The following is a 20,600-nucleotide window of genomic DNA, read 5'->3' as shown; positions in this document are numbered from 1 at the left end:
ATCATTAGCTTCCCTGGCTTGGGTCAGGTACTGATGGGGAGTAAATGTAAACACTGATCCATGCCCCCCACCCTCCATTGCAATTATAAGCAGTTACACAAGTAGGCCCACTGTCTTCAGTGGTATTGTTTTTGTGGATAAATGGTTATCCATGTAAGGGCTGAGTGATCTAGACCTGAAATATTATAGTGACTAACAGTTCAACTTATTAGACCGCTGAGTAGCCTCCCTTATGAATTAGTGGAAGACCCATCACTAGGGATATTTAAAAATAAATCAGAAAATGTACTGAAAATAAGAATACTAAATTTCATAATCCTGAAGTAATAAATTCCATTCAAGAAAAGTTAGATAACTAAATCCCTATTTCGGCACCTAAATAAGTAAGAGATCTGCAATTTCAAAACTACCACTGAAGACAATGGATTTATATGTCTAATTTTAGGAACACAAGTTTTAAACTTTTGGCCTTAGTGCTGTTTATTTAGGGGGACGGTCCTCCCTTTGGCCAACTGGCATTTATGTGCTTCTTTCAGCTAGTATATAAAATATTAAAGAACGCAAGCATTATAATAAAGAGCCTGTGAAGCTCACCTTAAAATTGTAATGCCTCTATAAGGTAGACAGAGTATACAATTCATAGATATATTTACTATTTGAAAGAAACCCAGCTACATAGCTCAGAGTTTACATACCTACTTTGAAAAATATGCAAGAACCAGCAGGGAAATTACTGAAGATACATCTTAAGCCTATTTCCATTCACATTGTGTCTTTTCATAGCACCCTCTTAACTATGCTACAGGAAGCTGCACTGTTACCTCAGATTCCAGTACAGCCCATGTTCACCTTCTCCCTGTGTCTGCAAGAGAAAGGCAAAGTTAATCAACAAGAAAATTTGTATTCACCCACCAATCACAGGTAATATGAGCACAGTTTCTTAATTCTGAAGCTATGTAAAAACACAAAGTAGGGGCAGTTATAGCAATTTAACAAGCAACAGTGATTCTCATCTTCTGAGCATTTCAGGTCATGTACTGTCCCTTTTTTCAGATTATAAAAAAAATCACAAACGTTTGACCATGTAGTAGTTGAGAAAAACTTCATCTTCTTTCCTCACTTAGGCTGCTACAGCTGAAAACGCTGCCACAACCCTAACATACACCTTTCTGGCACTAATTAGACAATGCACAAATAGATTCTGTTTAATAAGAAATATTTTTCATGCACATTTTTCTCATACACTCTGAGAGCCACAAGGTGGGGAAGAAAAGGAGTACTTGTGGCACCTTAGAGACTAACCAATTTATTAGAGCATAAGCTTTCGTGAGCTACAGCTCACTTCATCAGATGCATATCGTGGAAACTGCAGCAGACTTTATATATACACAGAGAATATGAAACAATACCTCCTCCCACCCCACTGTCCTGCTGGTAATAGCTTATCTAAAGTGATCATCAGGTGGGTCATTTCCAGCACAAATCCAGGTTTTCTCACCCTCCACCCCCCCAACACAAATTCACTCTCCTGCTGGTGATAGCCCATCCAAAGTGACAACTCTTTACACAATGTGCATGACAATCAAGTTGGGCTATTTCCTGCACAAATCCAGGTTCTGGTCGGGGTCATAACTTTTATTGGCCCAACTTCTGCAGGTGGGAAGGACACGCTGTGGAAGATCACAGCACTCTTCTCTGGGGCCGGAGACAGAACCACAGTCTGTCAAGGCAGTGCCATGGCCTAAGCTCTGGGGGAGCTAACCACTGGAACCCCACCCTGCGCGCGCCGGTTCTTCGGCTCTGAATCCTCCCGCAGCTGCGACGCGCGCTCCAGCAGCGAGGGGCGTGGCCTCGGCTGCACGATGAGGTAATCGGCCCTCAAACTCCCCCCCGCACAAAACTCCGCCCTTGCGCGCTCTGCCCAATGGGCGGATAGGGGAGGAGTCGGCCTCGCTCTGGTTTAGGCAGCTGCTATATAACAGTGTCTGGGGGATGTTCTTTCCTTTTTTCCTGCGGAGCGTCAGAGTTGATGCCTCAAGTGGCGGGTGAGTCTGGGGTGTTCTGTGAGGGAAGGGGCTGGTCCGGTCCCTGTTTTCGGGAGGCTTCGTCTTAGGCTTGTCCAGGAGCTCTTGCTGCGTTCCCCCCGGAGCGGTCAGCGCGGGCCGGCTGCACCTGCCGAGGCCGGGTTGTGTGACTCGCGGCGGCGGCTGGATGAAGGCTGCGGAGACTACAAGTCCCAAAAGGCACCGCTCCTCTTGAGCCGCCGCGTGCCCGTGGCGCAGTGCATGCTGGGGTTGGGGGTCCGCTGAGCCGCGCGGGCCGGGCTCAGTCGCTCGCAGCGAGGCTGCGTGGTTGGGCGCGGCGGGGCTGATCCGGCTGAAACGTGGCTTGGGCGGTGCGTCCCGGCTGCTGCCTCGAGCTGTGCTGGGCGCTGCGTGCGGGGCGGCGCTGCGCTCTGCCGCTTGGCGCGGCCCAAACGCGGTGTCACGCGCCGCAGAGGGAGCGCGAAATAACCTGGGCGCGGACAGCGGTCTGCTCCCGAGCAGTACCAGACAGTTCGCCCCCCTTCCTCCTGTTCAGGGCTGGAGCTGTTCCCCCCGCGACATCCAGCAATTCGTGCTGGAAGCAAAACAGGCGTTTTTATGTTCATCTCCTCTGGGCCTGTGAAACTGAGCTGTTACTGCTCCGCTTTATGGTGCGTGGAGTTCACACTTGCCCAGGCATCTGTATCAATCCTGCCACTTTCCTACAAGTGTAATATGATACTCGTAGCTGTGAGTGCGTGGAATAAACTTGCTTTAACTATGTACGTGCGTTGCTGTCGTGCTAGTGAGTTGAAAACTACCACTGAAGAGTATTTAAGAGTATCTCTGAATGAAATTGGTAAAAATCATTAAGGAAATTACGAAATATAGCAGAGAATGTCATTTAATATTGACTGTTACATATCTGATTGAATTAATCAATTTAAATGGGCTGTTTCATGGATCCTCAGTGGTTATAAATGAATGCTATACACTGATAGCTTGAATTCCTAATCCTTACGGTTGTTGAGGTATTTCATGTTGAAATCCCCTTTTAGTGTAATCGTACAGTCATGACTCCCACCCAGTATAATTTAGTGGCTGATGCTTGAGTTACTATACCTAAAACCAGAGCAGTACACAAACTGAAGTCAGCTGGGAATCTTAGTTTGCAATATTATAAATTAATCTTTAACTTTAGGGATTTGAGACTGCAGTCAAGATAAGTTATGCATATTAGAGTTTGTCAAACTTTATGCTTTTTTTTTCTCCAACTCTGATATTGTCTCACTCACTTGAATTGGCCTGATTCTCTTATATGTGGAACTGGCATATTAGCTGTGACAGCATCAGTGGACATGTAATTCTAGCTGTACTGGGACTCTACATACCTAAGGTGTTTGACAGGATAAAAGGCTGCTAATTTACAGTTCTGAACCACTGCTCCTCAGTTTCCCTTCCCTTGCAAGCAAAGAGTACTGTGAATGAAGGAAGCTCTTCAGGAGACTTCAGATAAGGGAGGGGGCAGAGCAGGTGGATGTTACTCCTGCTTCCCTACTTCTGGAAAAATACCTGAGCAGTGTTTTTTCTGGAGGAGAGGGTGGCAAAGGAGCAGCAAGCACAGAGCTTCAGAGCTGAGACTCTCTGGGCTCCTGAAGGACAGAGCGGGGTGCTACAGCAGCAGCCTTGGGAAAAGAAGGGCTCCAACAAGCAATAATTGGGAGGTGGTTGTATTGATTTGGGAGAGTAGGATGAGCAGTGTTACAAGTGTGTGTGGGCTGCTTTGATTGAATATTGAGGCAGTTGGCGTGTGAACACCAAAATGTGGAACCACTAGTGTGTAAGACTTTTGAATTAAGATTATTCAACTGCAACAGGACACCCTCCAACAATTAATCTGTGAGATTGCTGGGTTTGAGATACATAGCTGAAACATACTTAAGTAGATTCTGTACTTGTCGATTATGGTGTGACACACACCAAAATACAGTATGGGTATTCCACATTTTGTTATTTTTCACACATTTTTGTGGCCTGTCAATTGGGAGATGGGAATGTTGAAAGGTATGGAGAAGACCCAAACAGCCTCTCAGAGTTTGCAGAGAGGAGGAACCAAAAACATTTTACACAACACATTTAAAAGTTGATCTGTCCCTTTAAGCAGAGTCACCTAATTTAAATAACACTCATTAGCCATTTTGTTAAACCCACTACTATTGTGTGTAACTCTTAAGATTATGATATCTGGCAGATTTTTTTCATGTTTTGTTCTTTGACAAGGTTTTTTGTATAATCGGTTGCCATGTTTGTGCAGGTCTTTTACACAGCAACAGAACACTTTTTGTAAATCTGCAAAAATTAGCTTGGGGAATAAAGACTAGTTATTAGCTGAAAGTACTTTTAACATTTCTTTTAACTGTCTGGATTTTTCAACTAGATAGTGCATATAACTAGTGCTGTCACAATTTTGTTTGTTCTAGGAACTATGGAGATAAACTTTATGGTGATATCCTGGAAGTTGTGCAGAATAATTAAGGTATGACTCTGAGAATGTTTCGAATTTCCTTGGGCTGGAAAGGGCACAGTATTTTTGGGTTTGGTCAAGATTGAACACTCCAAAGTGCTTCAGTTTCATAGACCGCTCTTCCCGTCTTCATCTATTTGAAAGTAATTCCCTCTTACAGTATGTGCCAGGGTGTCAGTTACTTTGTCACAGTATTACTGGGTAGAGCCGAAGAAAAGATAGTTACGGTAAATTATTGGACTCATTCCACATAATTTTCTATTTGTCAGCTCTCCAGCATCTTACTGCTTCTGCTTACCTGCTCTCAGTTGAGGAAAGCACTTTGGTGCTATTACCAACACCGTACCCTATATTCTGGACTCTGGAGCATCTGTTTATCCTGGCACTATGTTGTGTTTAGGTTTTAGACCTGTTCTACACCTAAAATTTAGGTCAACCTAGCTACATTGCTCAGGGCTGGGAAAAATTTCACACCCTCTGCAATGTACTTAGGTTGACAGAAGAAGTCTTGCATTGACCTATTTACTGTCTTTAGAGGGGATGGACTTATTACAGCAATGGAAAAACTCCATCTGTCACTGTAGTAAATATCTACACTACTGAGGTGTGGCTGCAGCAGAGTTAGACATACCTTTAGGGTTAGTATGTGAATTAGCCATATGAACTAAGCCAGGTAGTTCTGTCATCTGCAAGTATCTGAGCACGAATAGCTTTACATATGTGGCAGTCCTACTGAGTGAGTTATTTTATGCATAAGAGTTTGCAGGATTGGGGCCTAAGTGTGTATCTGATATGTCTTGGCTTTTCAGAAGTCCCCTGTCATTGCATAGGTAGACAATAATTCAGGTTAACATAATACACAGTGTTAATTTTGAGTGTCCATAGACTAGATGTAAACTTTCTCTGACAAATCAGCTGAAGCTTTGTTGTGACTGGCTTAGATTATAAATTCTTTGGGGCAGGGAATGTTTTACTCTTGAAAACTGTTTTTAAGATGCGATATGATGTGGTGTTGTATTACCACAAAGACAGCATAAGTATTCCCATATTATAAAACTTGAATTTACTATTGATTTTTCTACATCAGAATCTGACCCTTTTCTGTTTAATTTTAACTGCAGCCCTTCATGAAAACATCAACAGTTCTAGAAGACTATATGATGTACAATTGTGGATGTTCCTGAATGTTTAAGAAGTATGTTTGTGAATGGTCAAGTGGAGGAATAATATGAAGATGGGGATAAATGGATTGGCAAAAATCTAGACTTTAATGCATTTGTTTAGTTTAATCCATATTTAACTAAATAGTTGAGGTAAAATTGTTACTTTCAGTCCTGTGAGGTATCACATGGTCTATCCTGATATTGGGAACAGTTGAGAGATTCATGGGAGTAGATGTGGTGGTGTAGTTTATTTGGATTGTTTAAGACCAATACTGTGGGAGACTGTAAACCATATCCATTTGTGGAATGGCCCCACTAGGCTTTACAACCATGTTAACTCATTATCCATTAACTTGAATTATCTAACTCAGGATAGAAGTTTAGTGTTCTCAGACTCTTAAGAGGGTGAGAACAAAAATGATCTCAAAGATTTTTTGTTGGTGGTGAATTCAAATCTGTCACAGAAAATGAACATATATTGTGGTGTGCAGTTTTAATAAAGATTATACACACTTATATGCAAACTAGCTGTGGTTCTCAGGGTCTTGGCCAGTGGCCCTGAGTGGTGCAAAACTTGGACCACTTTTTTATAGAATTTTTATGCTGGTTAACAAGAGTATCTAATATTTCCCCTTCCTGACAATGCTTGAGGGGAAAGTAACTTTGTTTTGTTAGGTCACTTTCAAAATGCTGTATTATGCAATATTTATTAGTAACACTTTAAATGGTTGGTTTATCCTTATTTCTAGTGTGACTTATTAGCAAGTATCCAGAGGAGAATGAATAACTGACAGCGCAGTTGGGATATAAAACTACTTGCGACTAGTGCCACTAAGACAGGTACAATTGAAAAATACTCTTCTGATATTTTGACACAATACAATATACTAATCTTCAAAGCACTAATACTTTTCAAATACTGTAAAGCGTGGGACATAGCTAGATTATAGAGTAAGCTGTCTCTCTTTGTCAATTGAACCTTCGAGTAGTCTTTCTTGTGAACTGCCTATACATTCTTGCCTCCCTTTCTATAAAAAGTGATTTTGATATTTCTAGCTTATTAAGCAGTTCCAATCTGTCTGTGGGGTTTTTTGTTTTCTTTTTTAAATCAAGACAAGATGTCTAAGTGCTTTCCTTTGTCAGGGCAAAAATAGTGTACTGATACTTTTCTTGATTTTAAGTTTTTTTTTTTGGTGGGGTTCCCCCCAACAGACTCTATTGTATTTATAAGTTGCAGTGCCTTGTATTGATAAAGGTATCTGGCCCAAATGGAAAAAGGGCACTGTTCAACTTCTTGAGAAATAATTTCATTCTAGGATAGCATCTAAACTGAGTTATAGTTCTCACATGTTCATTTTGGAATAGTGTTCCAGTATACCAAAAAGTGTCTAATTTTTAAAGTGGTCTATCAGTGATGAACCTATCCCGAACCTGACTTTCTGATGAGAAATTTTATACGGATCTGGCTTCTGAGATGAGACCACCATAAAAGAGTTAACCTGGTTACATCACTGTTCGATGCACTACTTAGGAAAGTATCTAATGTCAATTGATGCTGTTACTCAAACTGTCCTTTTTGTGCTGTACTAGCTGTACATGCAGTCCTATGCAGTAATCACACTTGGGGCTGTACTGCACTGATTGTGGTACATTGATGTCTGGAAACCTATCCCAAAATTCCTGGCAAGGCATGTTGGTGTGCTGCATTCTGGACACTTTGCTCAGGATTCTTTTGGCAAATCAGGGAAATCCCAGTAGGAGGGGTCAAATCCCATAATTCCCAGAACATTCCTGGTAGTGAAGAAAAGAGACTAGGCTGAGATTTTCAAAAGAACTGAAGAGTTAATTGTCAGTTGTATTTGTTTATCAGAACTTCTCTGCTTAGTCAAGAGGTTTGAAGATTAGTTAAAATACAGTCCTGTGGAGTATGTGCGCATAGCATTGAACCAAATCAGGAGAAAAAACCCTATGGCAAATAGCTTGCATATATAGAGGCCAAAAGCATGGGTAGATCCTTAGGGACAAGACCAAATTGACTGGGCTCTGTAGCACAACTACTGGGACCCTTGTGTTGGCATTTCTACTTTGTCCCACTTCCAGGAGCACATCAGAGATTTCTAAAGCTAACATTCATAAATAAAACCCCAATATCAAATTTCTGACTTGGTGTAATCCATACTACATCTGTAATATTTTTCTTTTCTGTTTTGGGTGAGATGGCTTTTAATCTAAGGGAAAATGCAGTCCCAATGTAATTATCCCAGTGGAAATGGGATGGAGTATGTGAGTGGTGAACATAAGGGTAGGATGTTAAGATGTGGCGTGAGACACAATTTGGCCCAAGTGTTTACACATAAAGTAATTACATAATCCTAATTTCCTGTGCAGTCAACTCATGCATCTGGACAGGTAGCAGACTAGTGGGAAATGTGTCACATACTCAACAGTTGCTCTAGGGCTGCTAATAAATGAACATAATACCTTTGGTAGTATTCAGTTTCACCAAACTACTGTGCAATCTGTCTTGTTGCAGAGTTCTCTGAAGGCTGACTCAATATTAAAGGTATGTATTCTAATAAAGGTTGTTGTTGATGAAGTATAAGTAATTCTGGTCTGATCAATGATGATACTATCCCGAACCTGATTCCTTGATGAAAAACTCATATACGGATCTGGCTTCTGAGATTAGACAACCATGATTCATATTGCTTTTTCTAAACACTAGAGCTGTGTGAAAGTAGTATTTCAAACAAGTAGATTTTGTTTACTTGGTAGACCATGTATTGACTGAAAATTTGCCTATTGTATCCACATTTACTGTTTTCCACAAGGCATGATTGCCTTTGTTTTCTTCTAAAACTGCACTGTTATTCCCCACTTCAATCTGATTTCTGAACTTGTGGTGATGCATGGACTGTTGCATGATCAGTGGCTCATTATATGTACTTAAATGGTATTTGGTTTGTGTCCTTTCTTTTCTAATAGGATATAATTGATTTATTATTCATGAAATATTTGATATTTCAATCTAGGATGAGGCCACTTCAGTTTGCATTTCTGTTGCAGTAATAAAGATTAAAATGCATTGAATACCTGGACAGTGCAATAAAAGTGGCTGGGATGTAGGCCTTTAATTTAGTAATGCTGGCTGTTTAAGCCTATTTAGGATTTTTATTGTTCATTGGCTGACAATTAACTTATTCTTTGGGAGTTCCCTGCAGTTCTAATCTCTGAAGGACAGGAAAACAGGAATTTTAGTAGTCTCTAGTGTCATGATCACATTTGTTTACTTGTTTACCCAGCCTTACAAAGGTGTCAAATCATATGTGAGCAAGAAAAGTAGATCTTCTAGGATAATAAAGATGTGTAATGATGGTGTTATATTTTCAACTCCAGAGTTTGCAGAATGCTTATACTGATGTAGTATGTAATTAATACTACATCATAATAAGACTTCAATAAGAAAGGGTGAATAGATGTTAGATTTGCACATTGAATGACATTGGCACATTTCCTTGCCTAATCTAAGAATTAAAAATGAATGTCTGATTTACTAACTGAATCTTTTTTGAACAGTGAAATGGTGGAAAATCTACAAGCAGATGCATTTAGTTATGCAGGTATGTAATTGAAGAAAATGCACCCTCTGTTGAAAAGTGCCTTGTATTGGTAATTTTGGGTTTCTCACTTTGCAGATACCTGTAGGCTTATCTTGGTCAGGTAGCTGATCTCAATTTGTCCTAAACTGAAAGGACATCCCTCCTCTGTCCAAGGCCCTTCATATGTCAGTAATCTGAATTAGCCTTTGAATGAATCAACACTGTTCTTTTCTAATCTGTAGAGGTCACTCTGAAATGTCAGAGTGCTTTACTTCTATGGGCTGAGCATATTGCTTGCACTGTTTTTGGTTGGTTTTTTAACTTGAAAATTTATGAACTAGAGAACTTATACACTTCTAAGTATTGCACTTTAAATGTGAATTGAACTGTAATTTATTGGGGTTTCATAATCCTATTCTGAACCTGATTTTGTTGCTGAAAAACTATGGATCTAGCTTCTGAAATAAGAACCAGAGATCACAGGAATATACTAAATTTTAAATTTGTCTATTGGATAAATCTACCAACTATTTAACCTTAAAAGCACACTTTCAGGTGGAATAGCTTCATTTGCTTGAGAGTAAAATGTCTTGTAACATATTTTTTCTTTTGTGCATTCAGTTTCTCATGTAAAATAAGCTGTTTTATTTAGTTTTCCCTTTTTAGTTATGAGGTGGAATTTTTGTATCATCACCTGACAAGTGTGGATGGTATCACTGGAAGAAGTCCGACACCTGAAGATATTCACATACCAGGATTTTAACAACAAAAAATTTACCAGGTTTATGCTTCTGAAATAGTTTGTGGAATTGTTTGGTAGTTAATATTTCTAAAATGTCACATGGCACAGAACCAGTTGGTTTCCACTTCTTTTAAAACTGTGAGCAGTCATGTTTTGTGGAAATCTGAAGGTTTTGCCAAAAGTGAAGACCCAGCTCCCTCTAGTGAAACTAAAGCTAGAAACTGCGTGTGGAATCAAAGAAGAGAAAATTCAGTTTTGCTAGAATCAGTCACATTTAACATCTTATGTTTTCAGACATGACTTCTCTCAGGAGATTATGGTGGCTGAAGGGAAATAGAACATACTTTAAAACTTTTTAAAGTGTAGCATAAAAATTATTTTTTTTCTGTTTTATCAGGAAAGGCTCCCCTGCTCAGTAAAGAAAATACTAAGGGCAACAAACAATAAGCTTCAGTAGCAGGGTGGAAAAAACTCCCAGTGGCTAGCTGGTCTCCTGTGAAGGAAATAAAGCACAATTTGCTATTACTGAGGAAAAAACTTATCTCTAACAGTAATAAAATAAATAGTCAATGGAAAACCCAGGCACCCCGTGTAAAAAGATGGAGAGTACTAATGCAGAAAATCATAGTAATGAGTCTTCCCCCTTTTGAGTACAATATAATTCAGGAAGTGAAAGAGGAAGATCAGGTTGTGGTATTAATCAGTGAAGGCACTGAGGAAGCAAAAATATCGGACATTTGTGAGAAAGCAAAATTCAAGACTCATGAGAGGAGTTGTGGTCACAAGAGAAAACAAGGCTTAAACCACAGCCTGGGTTCTGTTTATGCTGATAGGGAAAGAGAAGTAAGTTTTTTTTTTTTAATGCACCACTGCCCAACCGCATGAAAAAACCAATGTCATTGCTGTGGAACTTTTTTCTCTTGATCAGAAAGATGCTATCAATGCATGTTCGTGTGGAAAAGAGGTCAGCAGAGGGAAGAGAGGCAGGCACACACATGGGGACTTGTGGTTTCTTAAAGCAGGTGAAAAATAACCATGTGGGAGAAACATCTCTGCTGCATTCAGCCCTAATACAGTAAGGAAAGAGGTGGAGGAGAGGGGTCAAACATCTGAAATTGCAGGCCACAAAGGCTGCAGTGAGTGGCATAACATCCAGTATGCCCTTTAGTATCACCCTCAACCCTAGTGTTAGGTAGGAAAGTGGAATGAGAGAGTGATACACAGCAAATGACAACCTACACTTACACACATTTCAGAGTATAAGAAAAACCATCCTATAATCCCCATGCTTAATACAGAACTGGCAAAAATGCTAGTTGGGGGCTGCAGCCCTTTTCATTTGTCAAGGCAGAGGGCTTTCAGGCACTAATGGAATACACCATTCCCAAGTGGCGCATACCTAGCAAAACCTACTTTTCAGCTAAGGCAATACCACAATTGTACAAAACTCTCTAGATAAGTGTCCAAGGCATTGAGAATGTCAGAGGTGAGGAACATCCATCTGACCACTGAAATGTGGACTAGTGGTCAGACCAGGCGTGGGCAAACTTTTTTCGGCCTGAGGGCCATATCAGGGTTGCACAACTGTAGGGAAGGCTGTACCTCCCCGAACAGCATGGCCCCCACCCCCTGTCCATACCCCACTGCCTGTCACCTGACTGCCATGACAAGCTGCCCCAGGACGCCATCCCCTACCCCCCCATAACCTCTGCTCCATCTAACCGCTCCCTGTCCCCTGACTGCCCCTGGAACCTCCCGCCCCCTTACCATACTGGAGCCACCCACGCCGCTGCCATGAGTGGTGGGCCAGAGCACTGGTGGCGCAGTGCCCTGAGGCTGCGGGGAAGGGGTTGGGCAGGATGGTACTGTGGGCCATGGTTTGCCCACCTCTGGGTCATGGACTGTGTGTATCAGCTCATTGAGTATCTCTTCCTTTTCAGTTACCTGTGGCAGCAGGTAGCCAGACCCTTTGGCTACAGACTACAGCCTGCAAAACTGTATTTTCCGTTTTGAAAAACCCTACAATCCATTGTGTATTGGAGAAACTGCAGAATATTAATGCAGAATAGCTTTCCCCTTGCTCACTTTTAGCAGGGTTTATTACTTCTGATGATGGCACATACCACATTAGTACCATTAAGGAAGGGGGGATACTTCAATGTGCCATGCTTTGTACACATTTCCTGATGCAATAGTTCATTACTGAACAAAGATGATGTGAAAAACATGCTGGCCATTGCACATAAAGTCTGCAGTCACTTCAGCCATTCCTTTACAGCTGCTTATACTTTACAAGAACTGCAAAGGCAAAATGGCCTTCCATTGCACCAACTACCAAACACCATGGGCTAAACCAGTGGTTCTCAAACTTTTGGACTGGTAACCCCTTTCACAGAGTGCACCCCCTTGTCAATTAAAAACACGTTTTATATATTTAACACATCGTAAATGCTGGAGGCAAAGCGGGGTTTGGGGTGGAGGCTGACAGCTCCCAACCCCCAGTTTGAGAAACGCTGGGCTAGACAAACGAATTTCACTCTGTATGCTTGAGCAATTACTGGGGCAATACAAAGCTATTAGTGACTATGCAGTGCCTCAGAGGTATGAAGGAAGCAATCTGTTTCTAATGCTTCCACAGTGGCGTTTTAAGAAAAGTCTGTAGTATGCGGAGACCTTTTGATGAAGCTTTCTGATGGGGTGCTAAAAAGATGCTAGTCTTAGCCAAGTCAGTCTGCTCATTAGCCTCCTAGAGGGGGAAAAGTGCCACCTGCAAGAACAGTTTGGAGAAGTGGATGTTATTGCAGCAGTATATTGGCTAAATAGTATTTTAGCCATTCTGAAAGAAGGCTTGTATAATTTATATTAGGGGGTCTGAGGAGTACATTCTTGCTTTCTTTAGATCCATGATTTAAAGTACATTACTTGTCTTTCTCCCAGGGGGTGAGCCTAATACAGAATATTACCAAAATGTTCTCTCGGATACAGTTGCTAAATGTATTTCCACTAGAACTGGTGAGAAAACAAGCTCCCCTAGCATCAGGTATCAAATAGAAGAAAGTTGGAGAAAAATTGAAAGATTTCAGTGTTCCGAAGGTGAGATCTTTTTGGGTACCTCATAGGCATCACACTCCACACATTCCAAAATGTCACTCTGGGTTTTGCTCCTTGATCTAGATTTGATTAAAGTAGCAGAAAAGGGTACCATGCTAAAAGATCCTGCATCTCTGATTATGAAATGATGGAGGCCTACCTCCAGGAGCAGTTATTTTACACAAAACGCTGAGCCTTTGATCTCTTGGCTTGGTAAGAGAAAGATATGGCTAGCACTAAGCATAGTAGCTATGGAATATCTTCGCTGCCTTCCGGTCTGATATTCATAAAAATGAAAGCATTTTTTTGCCGCTTGACTACACCTTGGAAGATGACCTGGGATATGGGATTAGTGAGGAGGGACTGGGAAGAAGTGCATGATGCCTCTAGTTTTTGGGGGAAATTACTTCCTCTGAACAATGTATCTTTCTCAACTTTTTTTAGTGTTTGATTTTAATGTGGTATTTTGTGTTCATTACTTTGTGTGGCACAGATATAGGGTGACATTTGATATAAACAGAAGTAATTAAATGTAAATCATGGCAGAGTTTTTAATCCACAACAAGAAAAATCAGTTACATGATTTTATAAGATTGCTGTTTAACAAGATGTAAGACCTTTTAAACTTAAGTTGCTTTGTAAATGAAGCATTAAAACATTACATGCATCAAGCAAAACTTTATACTGACATCCTGTACCAATATTCATTGGATTTGAATGTTGAAGTCTGTAGCAAGCCAGGAAATGAGAAGTTAAAGCTACATGTGAGAATAAACCATATACCTTTTCTCAGATTTTTACCTTCATCAAATTACAGCTGGGCATGGAGGGAAAAATGGAATGGTGCTGCATAAATTCCTTGGTACCACTTACATTGTTTGCTTTTCCAGGATGAGGCAGGCTCCTGCACCCTCTTCATGCAGGGACATTCTACTCTTGCCTGTAAGTAGGCTAGGAAGGATTTGACTGAGTGGTAAATGTTGGCAAACATTGATTTCACTATTTATATGGATAATAAAAATTCACAGATAAGCAGTGTTTTTCTTACATTGCTGGAGCCTCAAGTTTGATTTAAGGATATTAATATCTTTTAATATGTGGTATTAATAGGTGTGCTTATAAACCTCTAACTTTTTTCACCTCAGTGTCTGCTGTCATTAAAAATAGTTGAAGCCTGTATGCAGTCCTTTGTGCAGCTGAACTTAAAATGAACTTAAAACTGGTAAAAAATGAGACTGGGATTCATCAAATTCTGTATGCTAAGCAGCTCTTTCCCTAAGTTCAGCTGTGGGAGATGCTGATAAGGAATGTGCTCTATGGACAAGAATCTGTCTCCTGCTGTCAAACAGTTTAGGTTCCCCTAAGCTGTTTCTTGTGAATATTAGGCAACTGCACAGACAGGGGAAATGGAGATGGTGCCTCACAAGTTTTAACGTGGGCGTTAAGAGAACTTTTATAGGGTAGGGATGAGGCAGACCCACATTCAATTCCATCTTCTGCCTGATGGGAAGAGAGGATTAGAAGAGGGTTCTTTGCATGTTATGGGAGAATTTCCTAACCACTAAACTTGGGGGTTACTCTGATAGAGGTCTCCCTCAGTGTGTCTTAGTAAAGCTGTTCTGTGTGTAGATAGTCATTGGATAATGGAGAGTGGATGCTTCCTTCCTAGCTCAGGTGTGGGTGCCCTGGCCATCAGGCTGAAAAGTCATTGGGGGCTAGAGAGTGAATTTGGATACTTTTAGAGACAAACAGTTTCAGGCAAGATAGGTGGAGAGTGTCGTCCTCTCCTATTTCCCCACCCCCCAGTAGAGCAGTGGGGCTTAGGTAGGAGCCAGGTGGTCAGACACCTAGTGACGCTGCAGTGCAGATGCTCAGAGCCAGAAAGTTAGGTGCTGAAGAAACTTTTGCAGCACAAATTTAGTGTCAAGTGATGTTAGGCACTAGCTGAGCAGGGATTTTGTGGATTCCAGTGGGGCCTAAATCTGGTGTTTAGGCACCTTGCTATCTTTGGGCATCTGGTCCTTAGTGCCTAGCACAAAGCTTGATGAGGGGGCTCTGTGTTGTCCTCGGACATTATCCATGAAAGTGATACATTCCCAGAGTGGAGATGGAAACTTAGAAATGGATTTGGTAGAGTCTAGACAGAAACAACACTGAGGAAGAAGCAAATGGAAATAAGACATTGCATCAAATGCCAAGGTCCTTTGTTTTCTCAATTGGTCTGTGGCAGACTACCTGTTCCATTCTTTAGTCTAGTTAAGCTATTCCATTCTTTAGTCCAGCAGTTTTTGAACCTTGGGGCCAAGGCCAAAATCATTTTCACCCCCTTCCCACCTCAGAAAAGTCACTAGGCAACTCCTGGGACCTACAGCAGGAAAGTCATGCTCATGCAGGGGTCAGAATTTCATTTGCTATTCTGGGCCATGCGCTGGAATATAAATTTGCTATATACTCCCTTTAATTCCAAAGCAGTACTTCTGTTGATGTTAGTGGGAGGTTTGCAGAGAGATAAAGTACACTAAAAAGACCTTTATGTAATTAAACTTACCCTTATCTGTACAATACTTCATTGCTGTACTCAACATTAAACAAAACTTACTTTTAGAACAAATGCTTTTTCTGCCATTTGTTTCTCTTCCTTCCCTGTCTCCCCACTCTGCATTTTCTTCCTTTCCTACCCCATAAAATTAAATACTACATTAAAGTGTCAGCAGTGGGCTTTTTGAGCTAGTTCATCTGGACTAATTGGGGCATGGAATCCACCTTTAAAGGTATGCTGCATGTCTGAACTATACACACCTTATGGCAGTATGTGAACTAGCATAATTAGGAGTGTAGATGCACCGGAATGCTGTAGGTATGTACCTATGTGGCTTGCTACATAGCCAAACAGTACTTCGCCTGCCTGCACTGCTAGTGTTAGTAGTGTAGTATCCCACTGCCAGAAACTTTCCCTGCTACAGTGAAAGGCATTGGCAACACAGTCTCTCCCAGGTCCCTGCTGCCAGAACTTCTCAGAGAGAGCGGTAGCTACATCTGCAGTGTGGACGGAGCTTTTCTCTGCATCATATACCTAGACATATTCTACATGCTGCCACAATATATGAAGTGTAGCCATAGTTGATGAGCTATTATTTCAGGTTGTCTGCAGGCTCAGGAAGACAACATTGTGTTGACTTAACCATTTCATATTTGGGAAGTTTTCTTTGCAACCAGGAGAGGTATAACCAGTTTAAAAAAACCCCAAAACTTAGTTTCTGCAGAATTTGAATGTCAGGTGTGCTGAGTGTTTGTAACTTCCTGTAGGTGAGGGATGAAAGGAGAAAGCTCACCTTTTCCTGCAGTTCTTCCCTTCCTCTGACCTCTCTCTCCTACAACTACTCAACACCAAGTGAAATATGGAGACAATAAGCCTATACTGTAGAACTCAGGCAGCTCTGCAATTTATTTACTTGAGAGCTGCAGGGGATTGGGGAGGACTGATATGCTGCAGCAGGAGTGAGTCTTCTCCCTTCTGATAATCCCCTGCAGCACTGCCACATGTTGTCCACTACCTTGCATTGCCTTCCCACTCCCATCTTCAGTACATCCACCACCCATAGGGCTGTTTCTGACTGTAACCTCAGTCTTGTAGTCACAGCAACAATCACAGTGCTGGTTTTGTGATTCTAGGTGGAGGATAGTTGAGGTTAACAGGACCAGAACGTGATAACTATTCAGCTTGTAACTGAATAAAGGGTGAAAGTTTGGGGAATTCAAAATAAATCTTTTGCTTATCTTGTAAGATTCCTAAAGAGGGAGAAAGTAGCTGAAATATATGTAATATGTTAAGTGAATGTAATTAATGTCAGACAATTCTCACCAGTTTTAGCTGCTTCCTGGTTTCTGTAGTAGGGTGAGTGACATCACAAGTACCATAAACAAAATTTTGAAGGAAATATTCCATCCTCAAACCCTGTTTTCTTCATTTGCTTTATTATTTGTAAGATCACTCCAGGAGAGAAATTAAGAACTCCTGCTCTTTTTGCATTCTATAGGAAAGAGGTGTAATTTTCTTAAAATACAGAGCACTATAAGTTTGTAAATAACTATATTTTACTCTAATCAAACATGCACAATTAACTTTATTAGCAAAACTTGTATTTTTAAAAAAGCAACTACATTTAAACAATTGTTGTTGCCAGTATGCTTTGTCTGCTGTATCCTAAACTAAGTACATTTCTTTTATCCTGTCTGGTTTGAATCTGACTCTTCTACTTGGGGAAATACTATTACCATTCCAGAAAATTGCCTATCTTCAGTTCCAAAGAACAGAATGAAGAGACATTAACTGTTAAGTTGTTGGTCTGACACTGAGGGGACACTGGTTAGAAAGAACTAATGCTTCCTATTGCACACATCCTTCACATAAGCTAAGGGCAGACTAGACACTAAACATTTAGTGGGCAAGAGCAAGTTAACCCATGAGAATATAAATTTTAAATAGTAATACTATAGCAGATACCATGATGAAAAATTTAATTGCGAAAATCCTTTTACAGGGAGCCATGCCTGGATTCTTAAGAGTAAATGGAGGTGCTTCTGACAAAAAGTAGATTCTCCTATAAGTTCTGACAGTAGTGAAAGTACTGAAAAGGCTACAAAAGAGGCAAAAAATTGTGTTCAGGTATCCTGTCCAAGAAAGTTTTGAAATCTATTTAAATTTCTGCATTTAAGAACTTAGTATTGCTCTGGAATTCTATATTGACCTAATGACCTGATCCAACTCCTAATAGAAATCATTTGGGCCCTGAGCCTCTTTATTTCTGGTTTATGTTTTATAAAGTACATGCTTATTTGATAGCTGATAAGGAGGGCATTCATTATGGTGTATACTAGCATTGTGTTTCCCCTGTTTTCCATCTAGTAGTAAAACCACAGCTCAGAATGGGAATCCTACGGTCACTTCTTAACTTTACTCTGCTTTCCCACATGAAAGTGTTAATAACAAAAAAAGAACAGGAGTACTTGTGGCACTTTAGAGATTAATAAATGTGTTAGTCTCTAAGGTGCCACAAGTACTCCTGTTCTTTTTGCAGATACAGACTAACACTGCTGCTATTCTGAGAAATAACAAAAAAGTACATAACACTTACATATAACTGCAAATGTGCAGTGTTAAAAATATAAGGGACAAATTCCGCCACCCTGATGCACATTGAGTAGTGCCGTACATCATGAATAGTCCCATGGATTGCAGTGGCACTAATTCCAGAGGAAGGTTCTTCTCAACATGAGGAGTTACATACAGTAAGATGTTCACTGCCCAGAAGCGTTTACAGTCCTTCTGGGTCAATGGAAGATGTGCTGTGATTGAATTTTAACTTCAATATACTTTGTAAAGTAAGCCTAGCTAAACTAGGAAAGTCGTATGAAATCACTGAGTATGTTTTATGATTAATATCTGCATGCATGAATATGGAGAGCAACAAAATACCTCCACCAATAAAGAGCAACTGATATTTCTTCGAGTGGCTTTGCATATTCCCATTTCTGGGTAATGCACTGCCTGGTGCAGTCATCTCAAAGAACCTGGGTTACAAGTAAGTAACACTCATTTTCTTTCAAGTTTTGTATCTGTAATAGTTCCAGAACCCAACATTTAAATAAAATAAATTCCTTTAAAAATACAACTTTATCACTTCACGTATATATTCACGCTAATTATGTGTTGTAGTATAATCTGCATCTGCATTTTGAGAGTTGGCCACTGTTAGAAGACAGGATACTGGGCTAGATGGGCTCTTGGTCTGATCCAGTATGCCCGTTCTTATATTAGGATAACTTGCCTCTTTAGCAAATTAAGCTAAAATAATTGCTATACAGCAAATATCAGAACTATACAATTGTCACATAATTTCCATCAGAAACACATGTATATCCTACAAAACATAAAATTATATTGAAAATATTAAGATAGCATCAACATTGGGGAAAAAAGCCAAACTGAAACAAAGAAAATATCTTTCACATTTGACAGAGGTTTCTTGTCCACACCACAACCAGGTCTCCTAGCCGTCCATATCCTACAATATCAGTTTCTTCAAGTGATTGTATATGTGCACTTCACTCAGTGTCAGTGTGCCCAGTGGTACCCATTGGGCAGCTCAAGCTTCCCCTCCTGCCATGTGCCAGTGCATGCAGGCCCAAAAGGAGTAGCTGTCGCTAGCCCTCCTCAGTTACTTCTTGGCCGAACTGATGAAGAGGGGTAGGAGGGTGGCTCATGGAATGAGCAACAGAGATGGAGCAAGTTAGTAACCGGTTTTTCTTTGAACAATTGCACCTGTGCATTCCACTCCTGGTGACTTCCAAGTTTTAGCTGTGTTTTTTGTACTTGTTTTCCCTGTTTTGGGTTTTTTCTATTCATAGTACCAAGCTATGTCCCACTCACTGGGCTTCAAGCCATGTGCTTCTTACTCAGCCCTTTGCTAGTGAATGACCCACACAATAGCTGCCTAAAGTGCGTGGAGGAAGCACTTTGGGAAGGACCAATGCCAGATTTGCAGGGATAGGTGGGGTAGGCTGAAATTCCTGCTGATGGAGGTGGCGCTCAGGTCACTGTTGGAGCCACCCCACTCTGAGTTGGTTCCAAGTGCTACAGTTTCAGTGAAAAGTGCACCTTCAGCTTGAGCAGAATCCTGGCAGCTTTCTTCCTTGCCCATACCAAGGAAAAAATACAAAGCTTCCAGAGAGGCACTAGCCAGGGAGGAAGTCTCCATCTTCTAAATCTGATAAGAGGATTGAGAAGGAGTCAAGTAGAGTGCACCTGAAACCACTCCACCACCAAGCTGGTGCCTAAGTCAGCATAGTTCGTTCCAGCTTTTAAAAGGAGCAATGTTGAGCCTGGTGCCAGAAGTGAAACCATCAACTTTGGCACTGCAACAAGAGACCATCTCGGTGCCAACAACCCCAGAGGCATTTGCAATGGCAAGAAATCTCTGCTTCCTGCTCTGCCCACCAGCAATTCAGCTGCAGTTGCCTGCTTCCGAGGCAGGCAGGCCTTTGGTACCATCCAGGAGAAGCCTACAATGATGGTATCACTCCACCCATCACCAGCCTCTTGGCATTAGTCCCTGGCACCAAGTGGATCATCCCCACCACGGTCAGAGGTAAGGGACTCTTTGTCCTCGGACTTGGAGGTGGGTTCTTACATCTCACAATCATGAAGCAGGATCCGCTGGTCTCAAAGATCCTCTCTTCTGACCTACCAGCATGTCTCTTCAATGGTACCGGCCATGGGTATGTGGCCAGGGCAGTGGGGCCCTGCCCCATACCAGTGGCTGTTTTGGAACCCTTGGGGTTTTCCCCACAGCTTCCAAATCTTCGCCACACCATGCATACTCAGTGCCTTCATCTAGAAGGGCAGAGTCTGTGCACTGAGTGGCTCCATCTCCAGAGTCCAGTACCTTGCCCAGTACT

At 41.2% G+C, this 20,600-nt stretch overlaps 1 protein-coding gene and 3 non-coding genes across 8 annotated transcripts in view; all 4 read left to right on the top strand.

The window, feature by feature from the left end:
* Positions 1 to 1,963: 1,963 nt before the first annotated feature.
* Positions 1,964 to 20,600, top strand: part of SYNCRIP (synaptotagmin binding cytoplasmic RNA interacting protein) — an 81,730-nt gene continuing 63,093 nt past the window's right edge. Inside the window, exons 1-6 of one of the 5 annotated variants that reach the window (XM_073336606.1) lie at positions 1,964 to 2,045; positions 4,505 to 4,560; positions 5,670 to 5,743; positions 6,461 to 6,551; positions 8,245 to 8,274; positions 9,288 to 9,331. In XM_073336606.1, the coding sequence (XP_073192707.1) occupies positions 9,292 to 9,331 (40 nt within the window). In that variant the 5' untranslated portion in view covers positions 1,964 to 2,045; positions 4,505 to 4,560; positions 5,670 to 5,743; ... (1 more) ...; positions 8,245 to 8,274; positions 9,288 to 9,291. The remainder of the gene's footprint in view (positions 2,046 to 4,504; positions 4,561 to 5,669; positions 5,744 to 6,460; positions 6,552 to 8,244; positions 8,275 to 9,287; positions 9,332 to 20,600) is intronic. The other 4 variants (XM_073336607.1, XM_073336612.1, XM_073336608.1 and 1 more) reach the window with 4 other exon arrangements.
* On the top strand, positions 7,118 to 7,187 carry LOC140909833 (small nucleolar RNA SNORD50). The gene has a single exon (XR_012158370.1). It is a non-coding gene; the product is annotated as a small nucleolar RNA SNORD50 (small nucleolar RNA).
* LOC140909835 (small nucleolar RNA SNORD50) lies at positions 8,327 to 8,397 on the top strand. Its single transcript, XR_012158371.1, has one exon. It is a non-coding gene; the product is annotated as a small nucleolar RNA SNORD50 (small nucleolar RNA).
* On the top strand, positions 9,711 to 9,775 carry LOC140909836 (small nucleolar RNA SNORD50). The gene has a single exon (XR_012158372.1). It is a non-coding gene; the product is annotated as a small nucleolar RNA SNORD50 (small nucleolar RNA).

This window comes from Lepidochelys kempii, chromosome 3 (genome assembly GCF_965140265.1).
Source record: "Lepidochelys kempii isolate rLepKem1 chromosome 3, rLepKem1.hap2, whole genome shotgun sequence".
NCBI classification, from domain to species: Eukaryota; Metazoa; Chordata; order Testudines; family Cheloniidae; genus Lepidochelys; species Lepidochelys kempii.
Note: the sequence above shows the minus strand (reverse complement) of the source record. Positions and strands in the feature narration are given on the sequence as shown.